A 22,157-nucleotide genomic window follows, 5' to 3' on the forward strand; every position below is an offset into this window, starting at 1 on the left:
AACAAGAAATTTTAAGACCAGCAACAAAACAGACCAGTAATTGAACCTATCTACTGAACAAATTTTAAGAACACAATCTAATTGAACACAGTCTCATTTAACCTGTCTAATTGAACCAAACAGACATTGATCAAAGGAGACATTGAACACAGTCTATTACATTATCACCCATAAAATATAATTATGAAAAGATACTATTATTCTGAGGAAACATTACATATCGTCCATGATTAACCAAACATTACATATTGATCAAAGGAGGCAGCAGTGTCAGAATTGATACAAGTTTAGCAAATCACAAATTACATATCGTCCATGATTAACCAAAAACACAAAGGGCCACACAATGGCCAACAATTACTAGTGCAAAACTAAAAATAAAATGGGCCATTTGGATCCAATATTGTTGGTACTGTAGAACTTTGACTGTTTATATTGTTGACCATTCCTGATGTGCTTCCAATATTGTCCGGCGTTTCCATTGTGCAAACCCGTGCCTATAAAAACAAAGTACATATTACAAATTGCTTTAAAAAAGAATTGACCAATACATTCATCATTACAAATGTGTACTCATATATTGAACACGTACCAGTACAGACATGTTGTCTTCTGTGCCTACCATAGAAGGAAAATAGTAAGCTTGATTGTGCGGCACCTTATAATTATTTAGTAAGACAATGTTATCAATAATTTGAAGAATTAACATAAAATCCAACAACAAGCAAAGTGTAATATTTTAAGTCCTTTCAACACATACCGGTACATACATACTATCTTGTGTGCCAACCATAGAAGGAAAATAGTAAGCTTGATCTTCCGGCACCTATCATGAAATAGTAACACAATTTCATTACTAATTGTAACCATTCAACTATAAATCTACAAAAAGCTTACGAAACAACCTATGCCAAGTATTTACCTGTGCGGGAGTAGTTTTCTTGTTCTTTCTCTTCAACTAATTAACTATTTGATCAACCTTGCTAACCTTTCGCTTTCGTACATGGACGGCCTCTTTGGCGAGCAACCAAAGGACTGAGTACCTTATGAGTGTTGCTTGCTTTTGTAGTATTCAAACGTGGCGGACTTTTCGGCGAAGTATGAGAAGGTGGTACAATACAAGTAGAAGGTGGTACAGTACTAGTACATGACACATTACTCGCAGTACTCGATTCAATAGTTTTCACTCGATCCTTGATTTCTCTCAACCCAAGTTGAATCACTTTGTGTTTACCATCGTCATTGGTGGCAAGTTCTAGTATCTCATCTAACGTCTTGTGATGCGAATCATGCAACTTTGGATTTATAACAGCCTCGAAGTTAGTATATGTGGTTGGAATGCATGTATACCATTTTTCCAAATCTTTTCTCCATCTCGAGACAATGTATTTATTTGGCACCTCATATATGGACCTCTCAATGAGCACACTAAGTGAATGGGCACACATAATACCTTTAAATTCAAACAACCGACACATACATTGGAGCTCACATTCAGTTGAATTATAGTACACGATAAATTCTGCTTTCTTCATACCCTCACCCAAAAGAATAGCCTCCCTCACATGATAGGTACAAATTGATCCCTCATCTTTTGCAAGATTCGGACGACAGTACACTACACGCTTCGTTTCTGCTTGAACTTCTTTAAATTTTGTATTTGTGTACGCTGCACGAAATTGCCTCTCAAAATGATACACCGTTAGGTAATCATACAATTGGTTAGGAGATTTGAAATCTGCTTTTGTCTCCTTTTCCACCTTACTTCTCAAGGCATTGTCATATTGCTCAACAAATTGCTTTAAGGTAGTTTTCGAGTTCACATATCCATCAAAAAATGCATTCATGCTCTCACTTCTATCAGTAGTTGACATGCCAGTCCAAAATATGTCTTTAACATAGGCAGGAATCCACCTATGTCGCTCATGGTATAATACCCCTAACCACTTGTTATCATTCAAATTGAATTTTGTAACCATTGCAAGCCAATTTCCCTCAAATTCATCTTTCATGAACCAATCATAAACAGCATTTTGCAAAGCAACCTTTATGCCTTCATATTGTGAATATCCTTTTAGTTTCTCCGGATTTTTCTTCATCACATGCCATAAGCACCAACAATGTCGAGCCTGTGGGAAAACTATTTCTATGGCATTTTGCATAGCTTTACACTGGTCAGTTATTATTGCTTTTGGGAGAGCATCTGACATGCAACTTAATCATTCTTTGAATAGCCAAACAAATGTCTCAGTGTTCTCATTAGATAACAACCCACATCCAAACAAGATTGACTGTCCATGGTGATTAACTCCTACAAACGAAGCAAATGGCATATCATATTTGTTTATCAAATAGGTTGTGTCAAATGAGACAACATCCCAAAATGCTTTATAAGCCGCCTTACTCCTTGCATCTACCCAAAACAAGTTTCGCATGCGACCATCTTCATCAAGGTCAATTGCCGAATAGAAGTTCGAATTTTGTTGTTGCATTTTATGGAAATAAAGTGTAATTGATTCGGCGTCTCCTAGCCCAAGTCTCAATCTTCTAGCATTCTCAATATAATTCCTTGCATCTTGATCATCAAACGTTAATGCCTCATATCCCCCTGCTTCAACAACTATGGAATGAAAATTCCTCGCCACCCCAATCGTTGCTGCATCGTTCAGTTCTAGTCTTCTCTTCACTGGAGTACGAATCCTCTTATTCATTGAAAAACGCTGTGAGTTAGTAGGAATTAAATCATGAGTGTGCTCAAGCACAACTGTGATTAATTTATATCTGCCATCGTTTTGTAGACTAGTTCTGACCCTTGCTTTACAATCAATTTTGGATGACAAAGATGGTTCCAAGGGATTTATTTCTGATCTTTTTGTTTTCAATCTTGCCCGAGTACATTCAATTCCAAAGTACTTCACTTCCCCATCACTTGTTAGATTTTGTGATCTAAAAGCTATAGAAAATCCACAGTGTTTCGCATATTTTGCATAAAATGCGTATACTTCTTGTTTTGAGCTAAAATACATCCCCTTCTCGGGTTCTTCAACTTCGCTAATTTCGTTAATATAAAGATTGTTACCCTGTTCTTCAACTTCCTCACTCCCATTCAATGAATTATTGTTTGAATCAATGTCCATTGTAGCTTCAAAGTTAAATACAATAGACATTGTTAGCTGCAATTTCAAAGCAAGTAGAATGAATTTTAATTTTAATTTGCATTTGAAAACAAAGGGTCAACTAAGGACAGCCATGCCATGGATGAGCAGCCACATCTCAATCTGCTAATTTTTTACATTCATCTTAACTATAATCTCATAACATTATTAATATCAGCTCAGTGAGGAAATATGATTACTAATACTAATATCAGCTCAAAGTGCAAAACTTGATGTCAAAAAAATATGATTACTAATACATATGATGAAATTTGATGTCAAAAGAAAAAAAAAAATTGATGTCAAAAAATATATATATATTACTAATATGTAGACATGCTAACAGTGAGGAAATAACAACTATTAACACATTATAAATTAACAAAGATTCAAGATACATGATCTAGGAAGCCCAAGTATTGTCCTAATACTTGCCAACATATTCCAGGAAGCCCAAACAACTTTCAGAAAATACATTACTTGGCACTAGTTTTGTAGAAGAATGTTTAACTTCTACAATTACACATGGCAGGCACATTCAAACTTAGCTAGCAGGCATGACAGTTTACTTACTTAATTTGATCAAGCTAATAGTTTACTTAATTGGCAAAAATGAGGTACAGTTTAATTTGGGTCTACTTAACCAAAAATGAGATACAATTCTACCCATCTCATTGATCCCACATATGTAACCCTCCTTTTGCATTGCAGTGATAGCAGGTCTTGGAACTGTCCTTTAATTTCACCAATTTGGTTAACTTTTTCTTTCAACCATTTTAATCTCACTTTAGAAAGCTTCCCATTTTACAATTGATCAATAAGTGAAAGTTCATAGAACACAAAATCATGCTAAGGAGCCCCCAACATTCCATGGTTTGAATTCATATTTTATTATTGATGAATAAACCAAGAACAAAAGCATTAAGCAGGAGAATGTCATGGTGCACCGAAATAGAAAGAAAGAAATCAATAAAGATTGGAAAATTAGAGAGAGAGAGAGAGAGAGAGAGAGAGAGAGAGAGAGAGAGAGAATTGAAGGCTTGTTACCTAAAAGTCCAACACACCACCAGTGTATATTCTCTCTAGAAAGGCCCTCTTAGTTCTACCTGAAATAATCATTCAAACATCTATATAGTTAAATTTCAGTCTTATCAGTTTGGCCCCCTTTGTAGATAAATAGTGAGAGTCTGATTTACCTAATTAGCCACATTGAAACTTAGCTAGGGCAGCCATGAGGTACAGTCTGATTTACTTAATTAGTTTACTTAATTAGTCTGATCAGCCATGGCAGTTCAGTTTAGTTTAGCTACTAGCCATGGCAACAACAATGACAGAGCAATGGAAAAGGAATGGCACAAGGGGAAATAAAACGCCAAGAGGAAATACCTTATCCACAATTGTGAAGAGTCCGATTTGTACACAAACTTTGTCCTCTCCCACTCCGGTCAAACAGCAATAACGACGCCACAAAGAGACGGTTCCGTTAGGTTACAAACAGACCGGTTCGAAGTCAGTGGAGACTCCGATTTGCCCACAAACTTTCTCTTGTCCCACTTCGATCAAATAGCAGTAGCAGGGACCAGACAGCTCCGCTAGGTTACGATGACACGGTGCTTAGCTTTCTCTCTACACGGTGCTCCGCTCTGTTCGTTTCGTTTTTTATTTTTTGTTTTGTTTTTGAAATCAAAACAAAACAAGGTGTATCTTGCGTAGCAGAGCAGCAAATTCATCAATTCGAGCCACTCTCGAGCCATGCCTTTCAAGCTACGTAGCGGAGTCGATTATAATATTGTAATAAATATGAAAATGACCTGTTTGCCCCTACATATTTGTTTCGTAGTGACTCTGCATCACGTGAAGCGCTAGTACGGCGTATGGCTTGTGCATGCAATGTGTGGTGAGCGGCTCCTAAGAAGATATATCAAGTATTTTTTATTTTTTGTACAGGTTGCGAGGAAAGGACAAAAACAGGGGCATTTCTGTCTTTTTGACCTCTGACCAGTGTTGTTATTTTCCATCTAAAAAAAAATGAATAGTATAAACTTTTTAACTTTTATAATCACTTTTTGACTCTTTTTTTTAAAATCTTTTTTAGGTCTACCCAAACACCTACAAAGTATTAAGGCTTAAAATTAATTTTCTATTTTAAAAATAAATTTTCGTGTATCGTATGGTCACCTGATAGTTACAAAATAAAATGCATACATAATTTTAATATAGTGTTTAAGACAATAATTATGTGACTCACAGAGATGAATATTTTGACTTCTAATGAATGGACAAATGAGACATAATTTTATTTGTATAGCATTATCCAAACTTCCCTAGTACAAAAAAATAGAATTGATTTTAAAATTTCGAAAACAAAAAATAAAAATGTGTTTTCACTAGTTTTCAAAACTAGTTTTTATTCTTTTTTCTTAGCAACCCCTCCGACCACCATCTATTTGTTGAGAATACTTCATCATCCCAGCTTAGCTTAGCAGCAGCAGCTAAGCCTTCATCTCATATTTGCTCAGTAGCTAAGTCAGCCCCAGCTTCAGTTAGTGCAGTTACAGCCACATCAAATCAGTTGGTTACAAAGTCAGTTAGCTTAGGAGTTGATTAGTGTGCATATCATTGTGTATTAAGAGTTTGTTATAACTAACTCCCAACTGATCTATAAATATACAATGTAATCTGTACAATCATTCATTGAGGAAATAATAAGAATTTGTCTTTGAGTCTAATTTTCATCACTATTGATCTCAACCGCCACCATCAGTCGGCCGCCAAAGAACTCTAAGTGAGCTCCAACCAACTTTCAAATGAGTCTAATTACCACAAAAACCTTGGTTATCCAGTGACCTCGGACGGACAATACTCTAACTACCACCTTCAGTGGCCACCTCTAGCCACCACATCCATTTACCTTTCATTGTTAGTCACCATCTCTAGCAACTCATGAAATATATTTCTAAATTTTTATCTCCATTTGTGATGTATGACAATATTTTAAGAATTTTTATATTTTTAGTTTTAATATTTTTGATATATTATTTGATTAGGATTTTTGTAATTTATTGTAAATATTTTAGAATTAGGTTTCTTAATTTAGATTTATTTTATTTTCTTAATTGGTAAGTTACTTGTTTTCCAAGAATTAGACTAGTTAGATTATTCCCTAATTTCAGATTTCTAGAATACTTGTTCTCCAAGTTTTAAATTATTATAAATAGCTATTTAAGCATTCTGGCAAAGAAAATTTTTATTCAATAATATTCAAATTTTTTCTCTTCTTTGTGAATTTAAGGTTCTATTTTTTTTCATAGATTCGAGAATCTCTTTCTTATACCAAAGCAATATCTAATCTCGTGTATTTCACTGCGTCAATTTGTTTAGGTGTTCCAACTCATTCAAACAAGCATGAATGCCGTCATGATCACTCATAAATGAAAATCTTGCTTACTCTTGAAGAAAATCAATGAATGAAAGAAAAAAGAAAAAAGAAAAAAGACAAAAGGAAAAAGTAATGTGTAAAGATAGAGAATGGCGATAAGACCATCTGTTCAAGTCCTTCTTGGGTAAATGTGCATATAAAAATGGTATTCAATCCTACTCAAGGAGAGTATATGATTGTGGAGAGAGAATAGAAGACCTCTATCCAAGTCTATTTTGTTTCTTCAACTTTCATGCCATCATATCATTGCTTTAATGCCTCAAACTCATTTCAAATCTATTCTACTATCACTTAGTCCGTCATATTTTTTCTTAAAGAAAAAACAATACAAGAACAATACAAAAGTAGAACTATTTTGGACTCAATGAAATAACCCTTTATCGCATTTCAGCCAATTTGACCAAAAAACATAGATCTATCCTTACAATCAATAAAGTGGATTAATGCTTCATGACAGCCTCTCCTTTAATAGACTTATTTGATTGTGAATGCCTTGATGCATTTCACTTGAAGAATGAACTATACTCAAGCTCAGAGACAGAGCCAATGAAGGTTTAGGGGACACGTGGCCCCTTTATTTCTTGAAACTTAGGTCTTGTTTGGGAATATGTTTTTTAGTAACTTTTTAGTTTTTTGGCTAAAATATGATGTAAAAGAAATTAGTATGTTTGTGATATTTTTTGATTTTTTACGAAAAGATGTATAAAAAATATAGAGAAAAGAGAATCTTTAACTTTTTGGTATAGGTTGTTCGTTTTTTGATTTTTTTAGTGACTTTTTAACTTTTAGGCTAAAAAGGTTACTTCCCAAACGAGGCCATACTAGTATCTATGAATATAAAAAGTATCTCTAATATATTTCTTATAAAATTATATTAGTGCCTCTCCTAAATTATTTTAAGGTATTTAATACTTTTTTTTTTTGGTTACAACGGAAATGGAAAGGAAAAACAAGGGCTAAGCCCGTTCCCTAGACAAGCCTATCATATCAGAAATAAGAAGACTTCTAATTTCCGCTGGTGGCTCATTGACCACCAACATATCTTTGGGTTGTTGCGCTCCAAACTTTGCCAGGGCATCAGCACAAAGATTGTCTTCCTTCCAAACGTGCTGGACTGTGCATTGACAACCTCGGAGTAAGATCTTGGAGTCCTCCACCAGATTCTTGAAAGGGCAATTGTCCTTTCTTTCTTCATTCATCAGTTGTACCACCTACATTGCATCTGATTCAATGATCACATTGTTCATGCCTTTTTGTAGGATCACGGTGAGTCCTTTGTATAGAGGCCATAATTCAGCTTCAAGACTAGTTCCAGGTTGCAAACGTCCATAATAACCACACACCCAAGCTCCATGTTCATCCCGGATCAGCCCACCAAAGCCTCCATCTCCTCCAATTTTCCTGCTTCCATCAATGTTTAGTTTCAGTCTACCTGCAGAAGGAAAGCACCATTTGATTAGTCTAAATGAAGGTCTGTGTTGTGGTACAGATTGAAGGAAAGGTTGATGGATTTCTCGAAGAGTAGTCGAAAATAAATTTTGTACTCTCTTGGTTACTAACAGATTTTCCTTCGAATACAAATCCATTTATGTTTTTCCAAAGTTTCCATAGAGCCACCACAAAAACAAGAAACCAAGAGAGCTGTGCATTAAAATGATTTTTATTTTTTGCATTCCTCATGAGCCAATCCATCCAAGGTCTCCTCATCATGTCTATGTACCGTTGTTTATCAAAGACAGTGAGCCACACTTCCTTTACTATATAACAATCTCTATATAAATGATTCATATCCTCAACCCCATTTGCATCGAGGACCATAAGAAGTATCAGTCAGTCCTCTCTTCAATCTCATTTGATTGGTGAGCAGTTTTCCATGGAGAATAGTCCACAAGAAACCTTTTAGTTTCTGTGGTAGTCTCAGTTTCCACACCCAAGACCAGTCCTCTGCCCTATCCTCACTATCCTGAAGCATTTCATACACAGAGGAAACAGTAAATTCCCCACCAGGAGATCCCTTCCAGATTGGGGTGTCCATCCCACTGTTTCCAGGGGGAGGAGTTCCCAGAATAGTAGTAGCTAATGGCTGAGGGAATTTATCATTAATAAGATTAGCATCCCAATTTCCATCTGCCCCCAGCAACTCTCTCAAATTAGTTATGAGAATAGCATCAGTAACATTAGATTGCATAGTGCCAGAAATAGTGTCCTCAAAAGAATTGTTACCACACCAGCAGTCCTTCCAAACATGCACAGACCTGCCATAACTAATATTCCATTTAACACCTTTCCTTAAGAAAGGTCTGGTGCTCATGACGCCTCTCCAAATATGTGAAGCAACCCTACCTTTCTGTTGGGCAAAGAAGGAAGTATTATTTAAGTATTTATGTCTCAATACTTTACACCATAGACTGTTACTGTTACTAATCAAATTCCAACCCAACTTAGAGATCAAAGCCAGGTTCTGATCCCTAGCTTTTTTAATCCCCAGACCACCAGCTTTTTTCATTTTACATACAACATTCTAATTGACAAGATGAATTTTCTTCTTTTCCAGAGTGTCCCCCCACAGAAAGTTTCTATTCATCCTGTCAATTTCATTGCAAACCTTATAAGGTAAGAGCATAGTCTGCATAACATAGGCAGGTATGGCAGAAGCCACAGATTGAATTAGAGTGGCTCTACCAGCCATAGATAGAGTATGGGCATTCCACCCTGTCAACCTCCTTTGCATCTTATCTAAAATGTGGGTGAAAATGCCCCTGTTAACTCTACCATGGATGATAGGGACACCCAAGTATCTTCCTAAATCAGAAGTAAGAGGGATACAAGACTTGGTACTCATTTCTTTAGCACTCCTCCTATCAATGTTAGGAGAGACAAACAGTTTGGACTTATGATGGTAAATTTTCAGACCAGATATATCGCAAAACTCATCCATAACCTTGATGATAGTGCTACAATTGGAGGTAGTAGCTTGCCTAAAAAGCATTAAATCATCAGCAAAGAAAAGGTGGGTGAGTTTGGGCCCCTGTCTGGAAGTCTCCACCCCTTTCCAAGCTTTATGATAAGCTTGAAAACTAATCATATTTGATAACCTCTCAAGACAAAGCACAAACAGGTAAGGAGACAAGGGATCCCCTTGTCTCAAACCTCTGGCTAGAATGAATTCCTGAAGTGGGACACCATCCCAGATAACAGCAGTACTAACAGTGGTCACACAACACATAATAAGCTCAATAAAATTGTGATCAAAATTAAACTCCTCCAAAGTTTGTTTTAAAAAATCCCAAGAGAGATTATCATAAGCTTTTTCCAAATCAATTTTAAAAACCAAACCACCCTTCTTACCCTTCTTTTTGTTGAGAGAATGAATAATTTCTTGAGTAATGATTATATTGTCACTAGGATTCCTTCCAGGAATGAAGCTGCTTTGGTTAGGTCTAATAATCTTGCTTAAGAGGGGCCTTAATCTATTGACCATAATTTTTGAAATAATTTTATAAGAAACATTGCAAAGGCTAATAGGCCTAAATTGTTTCACACTCTCAGGGTTATCAATTTTTGGGATCAAAGCAATCAGAGTTCTATTCACATCTCTGGGAATATGATTTTTAAGAAAGCAATTTTTAACAAAATCACACACAGACGCACCAACAATGGACCAATAAGTATGGTAAAATACAGCCTGAAACCCATCCCTCCCAGGAGCTTTAAAGGCATTGATATTCTTAACAGCATTCCACACTTCATCATTAGTAATAGCATGAGTAAGAGCAGCATTATCAGTCTGGTCTAGCTTGCAGCTCACCAGGTTGCTCCAATTAGGTGGAAAAATAGAAGGGGTATACCCAAAAAGATTCATAAATTAATTAGTGATCAAGGTTTTCAATTGTTCAGGTTGGTCCACCCACAACCCATTCTCATTTTTAAGCATCTCAATCTTTTTCTTTCTTCTTTTAGCCAAGGTAGTAAGGTGAAAGAATTTAGTATTTCTTTCACCTTGAGTTATCCACTTGGCTCTAGACTTTTGGAACCACAAGAGTTCTTCTTGATACAACACATGGTTATATTGCTCAATAAGCTCAAATTCCAAGCGGTGAAGATTATGGGAATAGTTGGTAGCTTGGGATTTCTGGATCCCTTCGATCCTCCCAAGTAACCATCTCTTCCTTCTAAAAATATTACCAAAAATCTCTTTATTCCAAGTACTAGCAACTTGAGCAAAATTATCTAGTTTCTCACTCAGAGAAGAAATAAGATTGGTCCAACTATTTTCAACAACAGATTTGAAGTTTTCATGGGTTACCTAGGCAACCATAAACTTAAAAGGTCTACAAGCAGGATTAAAGGAAGATATACCTTGGGTGAGCACCATCATTGGAGAATGGTCGGAATAGGTATGGGGAAGATTCCTGACAGCACCATCTGGGAACGTAATTCGCCATTCAGTATTGCACAAGGCTCTATCCAGTCGAACCATAGTATTAGCCTAACCTTTTCGAATATTATACCATGTCAGTCGTGGACCTGCACAACCTAAATCCATCAGCTTACATGTATTAAGTCTATCATTGAACTTACTACTTCTTCTAAGGTCTTGATTAATACTCTGAGTGTTGCTCCCTTGAAGACTCCGTTTCTCATTTGGGGATGAGAAATCGTTAAAATCACCAGCAACTAACCATGGTTTATCCATGGACTGAGCAATAGTTGTAAGTTGTTCCCATAATTCATCTCTCTTGTTAGGATTAGGACTAGCATAAACTGCTGATAGAACCCAATCTTGGAAGTCTTGTCGAGAGATTATCGCTGTGATCTGTTGGGTACATGCCTCCACAATTCTGACATTCATTACATTAGGATTCCAAATCATCCAAACACCTTCACTGCGCCCAATAGGATCTACCTGAGTTGAAGCCGTGAATCCCATGCAGTTGAAGTACATTCCCATGGCTTTAAATTCCGCTTTAGGCTCCATAAGCACTACCAGAGTTGGTTTATGTATATGGACTAGCTCTCTCAAAGTTCTTTTGAATTTCTTGTTGCCTGCTCCTCAACAATTCCAGATTATTAAATCCATGAAGGGTATATCATGAATAGGTAGAGGGTTCTGGATATCAAGTTCCAGATACCCTCTTATTGCTTGGTGATTCTCTACCATTGACTTCATCAGACTCATTGAGATGTAATGCAGCTCTTGGTGTGCATCCACTAGTTGCCAAGCCTGGATTCTCAGCTTTGTTTCTTCGTTCCACCACTCTGAGGTGACGAGGTGATATGCTTCTTCCCCTAGTGTGAGGCACACAATCACTCTGTTCTGGGTCATGTTGTGTTTCTCCATAGGATAGTTCTCCCCTTCATTTTCCATATTTGTCTGGTGGGTCTCTAAATTTGGGTTTGTTGAAACTAGCTTTATGGTTGGGAACCTGAGATTTTGTGATAGAGCTTTTGGGTTGGCTAGGTATGGTTACTGATAATTTCAGATTTCTGGGTTACTGGATTTGGAGCTGCCTGAACGAGTAGATGGCTAGTAGCAGGTTGCTCATCTATCCCAATCTCTGTCCCTTGATACTGATTCTCCATGTCAGTGGCAATTTTCTTCCCCAGTCTAACCTCCTCTTTTTGTTTGTCCTTATCTACTGCAGTGTCATTGGCAGTTCTCCTCTCATGTACCTTAGGGTGGTGGGTGGATCCTGCCTCCAAGTGGACCTTCCCATTAATCTCTCTTTCTCGGCCTATATGGGCTTTGTTTCTTATAACTGGCTCACTTTCTTCATTAAGAGCATCAAATTTGTTATTCTGTTGCATATTCCCTTTGTATATGACAGGGCCTCTAGTTGGCCTTATATGTTTGGAAACAGTCATCCATGGCCCATACTTTCCATGAGTAAACTCGCCAACACGAACTTCTGCAGAGAGTTTAGGTTCATCTCTGTGTTGGTCTTGTTGACCTTGATTGTTTTCTCCAATCTTCCCTTGAACTGATTTTGTAGCCTCCAGCACTAGTTTGTCACTGTAACTCTTCTTCCGGTGCCCGACCCTGCCACAATAAAAACAAAATGAGTGCAGGTATTGATATTCAACACTGTAAACATGTTTACCTATAGATATTTGGGAGACCAATAGCTTTCGGAGGTCCATTTCCACACAGACATGAGCATATTTCCCTCGAGCGGCCATCGCAGTATTGATATCTATCTTCAGTGGGACTCCTAGCACTTTTGCTATATGGAAGAGGGCTTTTTCATTAAAGTACTCGATGGGTAAGGTAGGAAACCTTACCCATTTCGCTGTGGTATCTTCTTTAGCTTCATTGGACTTGAAATCAGGTTGCCATTTCCTCACTGTTACATAGTGATCCATCACTATCCATGGACCTCCAGTAAAAACTTTGGTATAATCTTCCATCAAATCAAATTTGACTATAAAGAAACCATTCCCTATATCCAGAGCTTCGAAATCAGCTTGGAGACCCCAAACCTTAGTCATTTTTATCATAAATAATTTGTAGCCGATGTTTTTCCCCAATAGCCTCACAATCAAACATTTCTTCCATGGCTCTCTAATCTTCTTCAAAAGATTTGCTGGTAGTTTAACCTTGGGGATCCCATCTTTCTCCTCTTCCATTTCCTCATCTTCTACCTTAGATGGTTTTATTGTATTTGTTTCTTCATCATCAGAGGATAGCACCTCCACATCAGGATCGGAATTCTTTTCATTACCAGTCTCATTGAAGCGCGATCGCATTAATGCTTGCTTGAAGGAGGTGGAATCTTTAATAGCCCCAGTATTTGTCACTGTTGCATCATCGGATTTCCCTTCAGAGGAGAAGATTTCTCCTGATTCGTAATGACAACCAGCGGATTAGGGTTGAGTAATTCCTCCCCTGATTCCGTATCGGTTGTTGCACTTTCAACCATGGCTTCATCTTCAGGGTCAACGTTACTCTTAACTTTCTTAGTAGTTCGAATCAGGTGATCCTTCTTTTCCGTCGAGCACCCATGGTCGGTTTTTCGTGCTCCATCTCTCAGTGTCTCAGTAACGGTCATTTTTAGAGAGAATAAAATTGTATTTTATTTAATACTTTTAATTTTTCAAAAAGAATTCCTATATGATGTTTTAATTTATTTTTATTTTTTTATGACCTAGGGATTGTGTAACACTCTTTGTGGTGTGAGATTTGAGGTTCAACTCCTATGGAAGAGTCGTTTGATACCTTTTGTGATGGTTGGTTTAATTCTCCTCATTATACACTACAATGGCTTCGTTTGGGAAGTTGCTATTTTAGTAGGCTATTTTAGTTTTTGGCTATTTTAGTAGGCTAAAATTTTTGTGTTTGGGAAGATGATTAGATTTTTTTGTGGTTGGATGTGATGTTTGTAAGAGAAAAAATGAAATGATTATGTGTTTGATGTGATATTTTGTCTTATTAACTATTTTAGCATATTTTGTTTTGTGAATTTTAGCCTAAACTAGGCTATTTTTTTTCTTGCCAAACATCCCCAATATATAATTTGGCCTCTAAAAGTGAAAATTTTGTTGCAAAAGACATTTAGAGATCAATTTCTATCGTCGTGAGTATATCGTTACTAAAAAGTCATATAGCGATCCCGGTATTCCCTGTTGTTATTGAACTGTAATCCGGACTTGGTTCCGTAGATTCGTTGTTGTCTTATCCTCATTTCTATCCCTTACTCTTTGTTTTAGAGTTTTGGGTTGTGTTGGGTAAGTTGGAAATTAGTTGGTTGTGTTTTAAAGCTTTGAAATTTTGCCCAAGTTTTGGTCTCTCCGCTCGAGCGGCGGTTTGACGCTCGAGCGGGCTTTTGTTGCTGCCTTTCCGCTCGAGCGGAAGTTTGGACGCTCAAGCGTGAATTTCCTTCTCTCAGCATTTTGGTCGTCTGCAGAAAATTTTGGGAGAGTGCATCCGGCGCTCGAGCGGATCTTTGGACGCTCGAGCGTGAACCTGTGTCTGACGCTTGAGCGGGGTGTTGTACGCTCGAGCGGACCTATTTTTATATCAGTCCGTGAAATCACTTTTTTGATCACTTTTTGATTTCCTTTCTCTCTCTTACTTTTTCAAAACCTCCATTGGAGAGCACCTCACTCTAAAACCGAACTTCTCTCTTAGGATTGATCTAGCTAGAGTGTTTTCCTCACCTTGGGCCTTTGTAAGAAGTGTGTTGATCGTCGAGGGCGTCGTTGTGATCCAAGAAATTTGGGATTTGGAGCACTTTGATTTCGGTTCATCTTCTCTATTTGGGTTCTACATTTGAGGTAGGGATTCTCCTTGTTCTTTTTCAATACTTCGTCTATAGATAGACATGTGGTAATTTTGTATTGCATAAAAATCATATCCATGTTGGATTTGTTGAAATCATGAGAAGGAACCTAGGGTTGGGTGTTGGAAAATGGTTATGTTGTCATTGATGGATGTTTTGGACTAATTGGAGTATAAATTAGCATGTTGTAGTTGATGGAAGAAAAAGCCCTAAATCATATTTCGATTGATAAATTAAAATGGAGAATAGTGAATCTATATTGTAAATCTCTATTGTTGAGGTGGGTTGGGTGAAGGTGTTAATGCCTAAGGGATTAACTTGGCTTTGGAATGGTTTGAAATGAATGTAGTGGACTAATGTGAGTTATGACTTTATTATTAATGGAAGTGGCTTTGTAAAACAAAGGAATAAATTTGGTTTTGTAACAACAAAAGTGACAAAGTTGATTTTGTGAAAACAAAAGGGATATGGAACTTGTTTTGTGAAATGGGAAAGATATTTTGAAATACGTATGAAAACTGGATTGTTGTTTCGTGAGTGTTGAACACACATATGTGTGGAATTGTACCTTGAACTACCATGTTGATGTGTTGTCGGGTTTGTGGTCTCATTGTAATTGAGTCTTTAATAGATGTACTAAATATTTGCATCTAGAGGTTTTGTCCTTGGTCATCGGTGGAGGATGACGTGGTTGTGTTGAATTGTTGTGTATGCATTACACCATTGTTGATTGAACATCTTATGTGATGAAATATTGAGATGCATTAAATATGTATGCTTGTTAGGGAGGAGAGAGGGGTTGTACTCCAGTGTGTGTGAGAAGATAGGGGATGAACTCCACACACCTATGTGTTCATATACTTTAACACATTGTTTGTACCTGGATGGTTTATGTATATAAGTTGTACATGTTGGTTATGCCCTGTTGCATTTCGATTGGTGGTATTACACCTTGCGCTGATAATCAGAGGTACCGTTACCTTCCAACTAGCGCCTGGTAAACTGACTGCGCTGAGAATCTAAGGTACCACACCCTTCCAGCTAGCGCCTGGTAAACTGGTATGTTGTTGTGAAGAGGTGTATCTTTGGCTTACTATGCACATGGCTAGTAGAGCAAAGTTTTGTTGTTGATATTTCAGTGTGTTTAGGGAATATCATGGATTGTGTTGATTATGGTTCTGGAGGGCCGAGTTGCCTCATTGGTTTATCTTATGCATGTCAGTGAGTTGTTATTTCTTTTTATAACAGTACATGTATAGAGTTGATTGTATCGGGAAAAAGCCAAAATGTCACATTTGTCTTTTGGAAAGTGTGAAGGAGAACGGACTTTTTAAAGAAACATATACTTTGAAAAGCATATCTGTGTATATTTGGAAAATGGAAGAGTGTGGTGGGCTTAGTGAAATTATTTCCTAAGGTATTGTTAATGTTATGAAAGAGTGGGAACGGGGATTAATGAAAAGAAAAGGAAAAATGAATCGCCTATGGCGTTGATTGAAATGGTTGTTTTCAAGAAATGTTCTTACTTATGTTATTTTTGTATAAATTGTCACATTACTATTCTAGTATGAGAATGGGTGTTCATGATCATAACTATCTGTAAGTTGTTATTGTTGAGGATCATGTTGAGTTCCCTACTGGACTATATGTTCATCCCACGTTGTTGAATTCTTTTCAGGTATTAAGCAGGTTGGGCTACAAGATTTGGATCTACTTAATTACTGGCCACGGGGCCTCAATTATGTTGGCGGAATGCCATTGTTGTGAAAGGGTTACACCCTTCTTCTTGTACCTTAAGTGATGTAAGCCCAAGGGCAATTTATTAAGTATGTTCATATAATATTTACTTTGCATACGAATGAGAGTAATGTTAACCACTTCTACAAATTGAATGTATGAGTTTATTTCGGCATGTTATCCTTGAAATTGAATTAAGTTAATGGATTTGGTAACAACTTCGAGTAATAAAAAGTGGGGCGTGACAAGTCATCTCGAAATGTTAAAAATAAGACTTTCAGCAAGAATGTTGAAAGTTTCACTAATAAATAAATTTTTAAGGACAAAATAATTTGCTCTCACAAGGATAATAATTCATTACTAATATTCAATTTTCATTGCTACAAATATAAAAACGACATTTTTCACAATAAAAATATTTGGTCTCTAAATAATAATTTTCACTATAACGTATAAGAGTTTTAGAAATTAAATGTTTTGGTCTCTACAAGTGAAAATTTTGTTGCAAAAGATATTTATGGACCAATTTCTATCGTCATGAGGATAGTTGCTAATAGGTCGTCCCGAAAAGTCAAAAACAAGACTTTTAGCGAATTTTTTTTGAAAATGTCACTAATAAATAGATTTTTAGGGACAATAATTTGCTCTCATAATGGTTTTTTTTTTAGATAAAAAATTTGTTCCCAAAAGAATAATAATTCATCACTAATGTTTAATTTTTTCTGCTAAAAATATAATAACGACACTTTTCGCAACAAAATTATTTGGTCTCTAAAAAATAATTTTGTTCCTAAATTTTAGTCTCTAAAACTTTAATTTTTTTGTAGTGTTTGTTCTTAAATTTTGGTTTCTAAAATCTTAATTTTTTGTAGTGTTCGTTCCTAAATTTTGATTTCTAAAATCTTAATTTTTTGTAGCGATAGGAGTTAGAAAGTGTCCACTATATCAAATTCCTAGATTGCAACTGCTCAAGCTTGGTCTACTATAAAGCACAAGACAAGAAAAAAAAAGTAACACAATTAACATGCAAATTTTCGCAGAAACTTATAACAATCTGAAGAACGAAAGTCCGCTCATTCATCAAATTCAAATTTTTGTACAAGAAGAGCCACTGAAACCAAGTATATAACCACTTAATTTTTGTTTTAGTAACAAGAGCAACAAATGTAGTAGTCTCTCTCAAACAAACTGATCAAGGTATTCCTCCACAGTGGTGTATTTGACATCCGGATAGAGCTCAGAAGCCTCAACCCCAAATGAGGGCTTGATCTCAATGTTGGTCTGGTCTCCCTTCACAAACACCGAATGGTTGAGTGCTAACATTAAATTCATTGGAGTTGGGGCCTCTGCAATAATGGAATTAACAAATTTCATCAACCATTTCTGTATATGCGATTTTGAATAGGGATGCGACGAATTTAGTACAAGTTTTGTTACTGACCTTGGATTTGTTTCAGAAATTGCTCTTCTGGAATATAAATTCGTTCAATGGTCTTGCCAATCTTCTTCTCCCAAAGCGAAACCAGTTCGTTGATTGAGTAGATGTTTTTAGAAGGATTAATGTAAAGGATTTTGTTCAATGTTCTTGGGTCATCCACAGCTTTGATGGTGTAGGTACCAATGTCATGTTCCACATTGAATATTGCTACCCGAAAAATAAATAAAAACAAATAAAAATGACAGCGTATAAGTAAAAAAAATATTAACTATTGCAAAACACTTTTCACATAGAATACTAAAAAAATATTACTCACGTAGGAAATTCCACCTAAAGTATTTGATTAATATGATACACGTAACGTAACCACGATTCCCATGAAATATTGATACAAAAGCAAGAATAAAAATATACAAAAAAAAAAACATGTGTATCATCTGGATAGACATACTTGGACAACTCCACTTCGTTGTGTTACTATGTTTCATCAGAGTATTAATGTGAAAAAAAAAAGAAGAAAAAATCATTGCTTGATTAGAGAGAACTGAGATTAAGAAAGACTGTTCAATACCTTTGGGATTTCCATCACCAGGGATGATTACTTTATCTCTGGGTGGAGGTAGAGCAAAGATTCCTGGCTGCTCCAACATTGGAAGAAAAAAGCCAATGAAGGAGTTTGCAGAGACATAGGTGTAGGGAATTCCCTCAGCCTCAATAGCTCTGCGGATTTGAGCCTTCACTGCAAATGCAGATTTTGCTGGCTCAACTGCATCATGACGGTCCACATCATTTCCAAAGTCCGAGGGCAAGAACCTCTGTATGGTTCAATACAAATATAACAAACTCAATATTAACTCAGTTGGAAATTAATCTTGCCATGAGTTTGTGTTGAGATGTTGAGGATGTCAGGTATATTCCACACAATCACAGTTGTCCATTTTGTACTTGACTCGTTGGTCCTTAAAATTTCCAAAACCCACTTGCAATATGCTTGCATTGCTAGTCGCTTGAGCTTGCAAAGTCCACTTGCTTTGAACTCGACAGTCTCTCGAGGGTTGGGAATCTTGCAAGGTCTGCTTGCTATGCGCTCTACATAAGCTCAATCGCCACAACCCCTCGTTGCATGCTTACAGGAACTCGAGTGCTGGAAGTCCACTGAAGAGCGTTTGCTAAGCTCTTGACAGTCGCTTGAGCACTGGCGGCTCCTAGCAACGTGTGTTTTGAAGTCATTTATGTTTTTGCCCTCTAATTGTTCTTTGAACAAACCTGATCTCATCTTTTCACTAGGGAGTCAGGAACACAAGCTTTAGACATTTTTTTCTCTTTAGTTCTTCATTTTGCATGTGCTCCAAGACTCCATTGATGAGACTTTCAATCTAGAGATGATCTCATGATTCCTATCTCTCAATCACTCTAGATTGATTGTTTTCTTCTTGAATTCTACAAAAATCTTCACACATATTCTCCGTCCCTATAACACCATGGTTAATTGAAAGATTGAAACCATTGATTTGGAAATAGGAGTTTGAAGCGTCATGGAGATACTTGATCAACAGAACTTGTGGTTGCAAGGTCGCTTTGGAGTGGAGATCCAACTTCTTGAAGCTTATGATGGGCTGAACTATAGGTATAAGTCAGGGTTAACACGCTGTAAGCCCTTATTTGTATGAGTCTCTCATCTTATTTAATGGTTTGAGTTTTTGATCAACAACAAAGATCCCTTTATTGATGATGGAAACCTTACAAGAAGGAAGAAACATCAACATAAGAGAGAAAAAAACAAGCCATCACATGGCATCACCAAACCAAAACCCTGTTGGTGAGGAACCAACGGAGGTAACCACTCACAGAACCATACACACAGCAGAAATCACAGCATCAGATTAGCCTCCAGGGAGTGACAGATTAGCACACCCCTCTGTTACAGAGATAGCCACTACAGAAGCATACACACAGCAGAATTTCCAGCAGCCGATTAGCCCACACACAGCAGGTTCACAGCAGCAGTATACCTACAGCAGCTCCACAGATTAGCAGATCATATAGGCTGAATAGAAGCTCCACAGCAGAATTTCCAGCAGCAGATTGGCCCACAACATATTAGCCCACTTACAGCATCACACACCCAGCAGCTCCACAGCAGGCTATAAGCTGAATAGAAACCATGGCCTTCCTCAAATGCATTCCTTAACCTGAGCCAAATTGATGGTTAGATCCAAGACAGAGTACCTGATCTTTTTTACCGTAGCTTTAACCCATAGAGCAAATCTAATCTTTATCAGCTCACCTAACTCAAATACACTTGGTTGCACTCCACAGAACAAACATTCATTCCTTAGCTTCCAGATGGACCAAAGTACAATACATGGCAAGGCTCTCCATAATCTCCGAGCTAATCTCTTATACTTCCATCCTATCCACCAATGAAACAATCCATCAATATTCCTTGGCACCACCCATATACACCCCCACCACATCATTACATCAGACCATACCTGCCAAGAGAATGGACAGTGAAGTAAAACATGCACAGCAGATTCATTCTCCACTTTGCAAAAAACACATAGCACAGGAACCTCATTGTTCAGCACACCTACATGTTTTAAGAAGACCCCTGTTTTCACTCTATTCCTCCAGGCTAACCACCCAAAAAATTGAACCTTGGGGGGAATGTCATTATTCCACACAAACTTACATAGTTGGAGAGGAGGGCCCAAGAGGGAATCACTATACCGATAAATATCTGAGGCCTTAAACTTGTCACCAACAGAACCATTCCAAACAGGGCAGTCTTCCTCATGCCGTCCTATAGAAGGAGTCACCAAAAGCACTTCTGCCAACCTGTTTGCCTCAGCCTTTTCCCAATCATATAATGGCCTACGGAAGCAAAAATTCCAAACCCCGGAGCTGAACTTCCTTTCAAAAAAGAAGGACAGTGAACCCTCTTTTACTGTTGACAAACTAAATAATCTAGGAAATTCATCTTTAAGACAACTACCACCAAGCCACTTATCATACCAGAATTTGATTCTACTCCCATTACCCGCCTTGATCTGAAATTTCTCCACAAAAAACTCCACAAGAGGTTGATTCAGACTAGCAACCGCAAGAACATCACCCCAGATTCTAGAAAGTCTAGCTGATGAATTCATAGGTGGGAGCCATTGACCCTCATCAATCATATACTTGCTGCATACCATTCTTCTCCAAAGAGCATTTACTTCACTTCCAAATCTCCACCACCATTTAAGGAGTAGACTTGCATTGACATCCTTAATTCTTCTAATTCCCAACCCTCCTTGGTTCAGACTTTTAGTAACTTCAGTCCATTTCACCAAATGAACCTTCCTCTTCAAATCATTCCCACCCCAAAGGAAAGAAGCTTCAAGCCTTTCAATCTCTCTAACCACACCACAAGGCATTCTAAACAGAGACAGGTAATAAATCGGGAGGTTAGATAAAACGGACTTAATCAACGTTAATCTACCTGCAAAGGAAAGTAGCCTTCTCTTCCACCCAGTCAACCTAGTCTTTATGGTATCCAAAACTGGCTTCCAAGTAGATTTCCTCCCTGGATTCGCTCCCAACGGCAAACCTAAGAATTTAAACGGTAGTCCTTGTACCTTACAATTCAAGATATCAGCATAAGACACCAATCTTTCCTCCTCCACTCCAACTCCACATACCACACTCTTATGGAAATTTATCCTCATGCCAGAAAGGATTTCAAAGCATCTTAGTATCCGCTTTATAAACACTATTTGATCCAAATCTGCCTCGCAAAAAATTATTGAATCATCCGCAAATTGGAGATGTGAAATCACTACCTCATTAACACCAACTTTTACCCCTCTGATAATACCTTCCTCTAAAGCTCTGTTCATTAGAATATTCAACCCTTCAGCCACTATATTAAACAGAAAAGGAGATAGGGAATCACCTTGCCTGAGGCCTCGTTGAGGTGAAAATTCCTCTGTAGGTGAGCCATTCACTAGAACCGATAACTTTGTTGTACCGATACACTCCTTCATCCATGAAACCCACTTAGAGCCAAACCCAAAGTTATGAAGCATCGAAGCCAAGAACTCCCAATTAACAGAATCATAAGC

General features: G+C 37.3%; 3 protein-coding genes across 3 annotated transcripts in view; all 3 read right to left on the reverse strand.

The window, feature by feature from the left end:
* Nucleotides 1–371: 371 nt before the first annotated feature.
* On the reverse strand, nucleotides 372–2,210 carry LOC145793262 (protein FAR-RED IMPAIRED RESPONSE 1-like). The gene is made up of 4 exons (XM_082876044.1): nucleotides 1,044–2,210; nucleotides 761–826; nucleotides 593–658; nucleotides 372–497 (listed from the first exon to the last, which is right to left on the reverse strand). The coding sequence occupies exons 1-4, from the start codon at nucleotides 2,208–2,210 to the stop codon at nucleotides 372–374; spliced, it is 1,425 nt and encodes a 474-aa protein (XP_082732170.1).
* Nucleotides 2,211–2,219: 9 nt separating this feature from the next.
* On the reverse strand, nucleotides 2,220–3,167 carry LOC145793263 (protein FAR1-RELATED SEQUENCE 4-like). The gene has a single exon (XM_082876045.1). The coding sequence runs from the start codon at nucleotides 3,165–3,167 to the stop codon at nucleotides 2,220–2,222; it is 948 nt and encodes a 315-aa protein (XP_082732171.1).
* Nucleotides 3,168–17,641: 14,474 nt separating this feature from the next.
* The window catches only part of LOC114311389 (eugenol synthase 2-like), a 54,596-nt gene continuing 50,080 nt past the window's right edge, over nucleotides 17,642–22,157 (reverse strand). The window contains exons 3-5 of the mRNA XM_082873680.1: nucleotides 18,620–18,863; nucleotides 18,052–18,255; nucleotides 17,642–17,956 (exon numbers count right to left, since the gene is read on the reverse strand). Coding sequence (XP_082729806.1) covers nucleotides 17,790–17,956; nucleotides 18,052–18,255; nucleotides 18,620–18,863 — 615 coding nt within the window. The 3' untranslated portion in view covers nucleotides 17,642–17,789. The remainder of the gene's footprint in view (nucleotides 17,957–18,051; nucleotides 18,256–18,619; nucleotides 18,864–22,157) is intronic.

This window comes from Camellia sinensis, chromosome 6 (genome assembly GCF_055761805.1).
Source record: "Camellia sinensis isolate YWXY chromosome 6, ASM5576180v1, whole genome shotgun sequence".
NCBI lineage: Eukaryota > Viridiplantae > Streptophyta > Magnoliopsida > Ericales > Theaceae > Camellia > Camellia sinensis.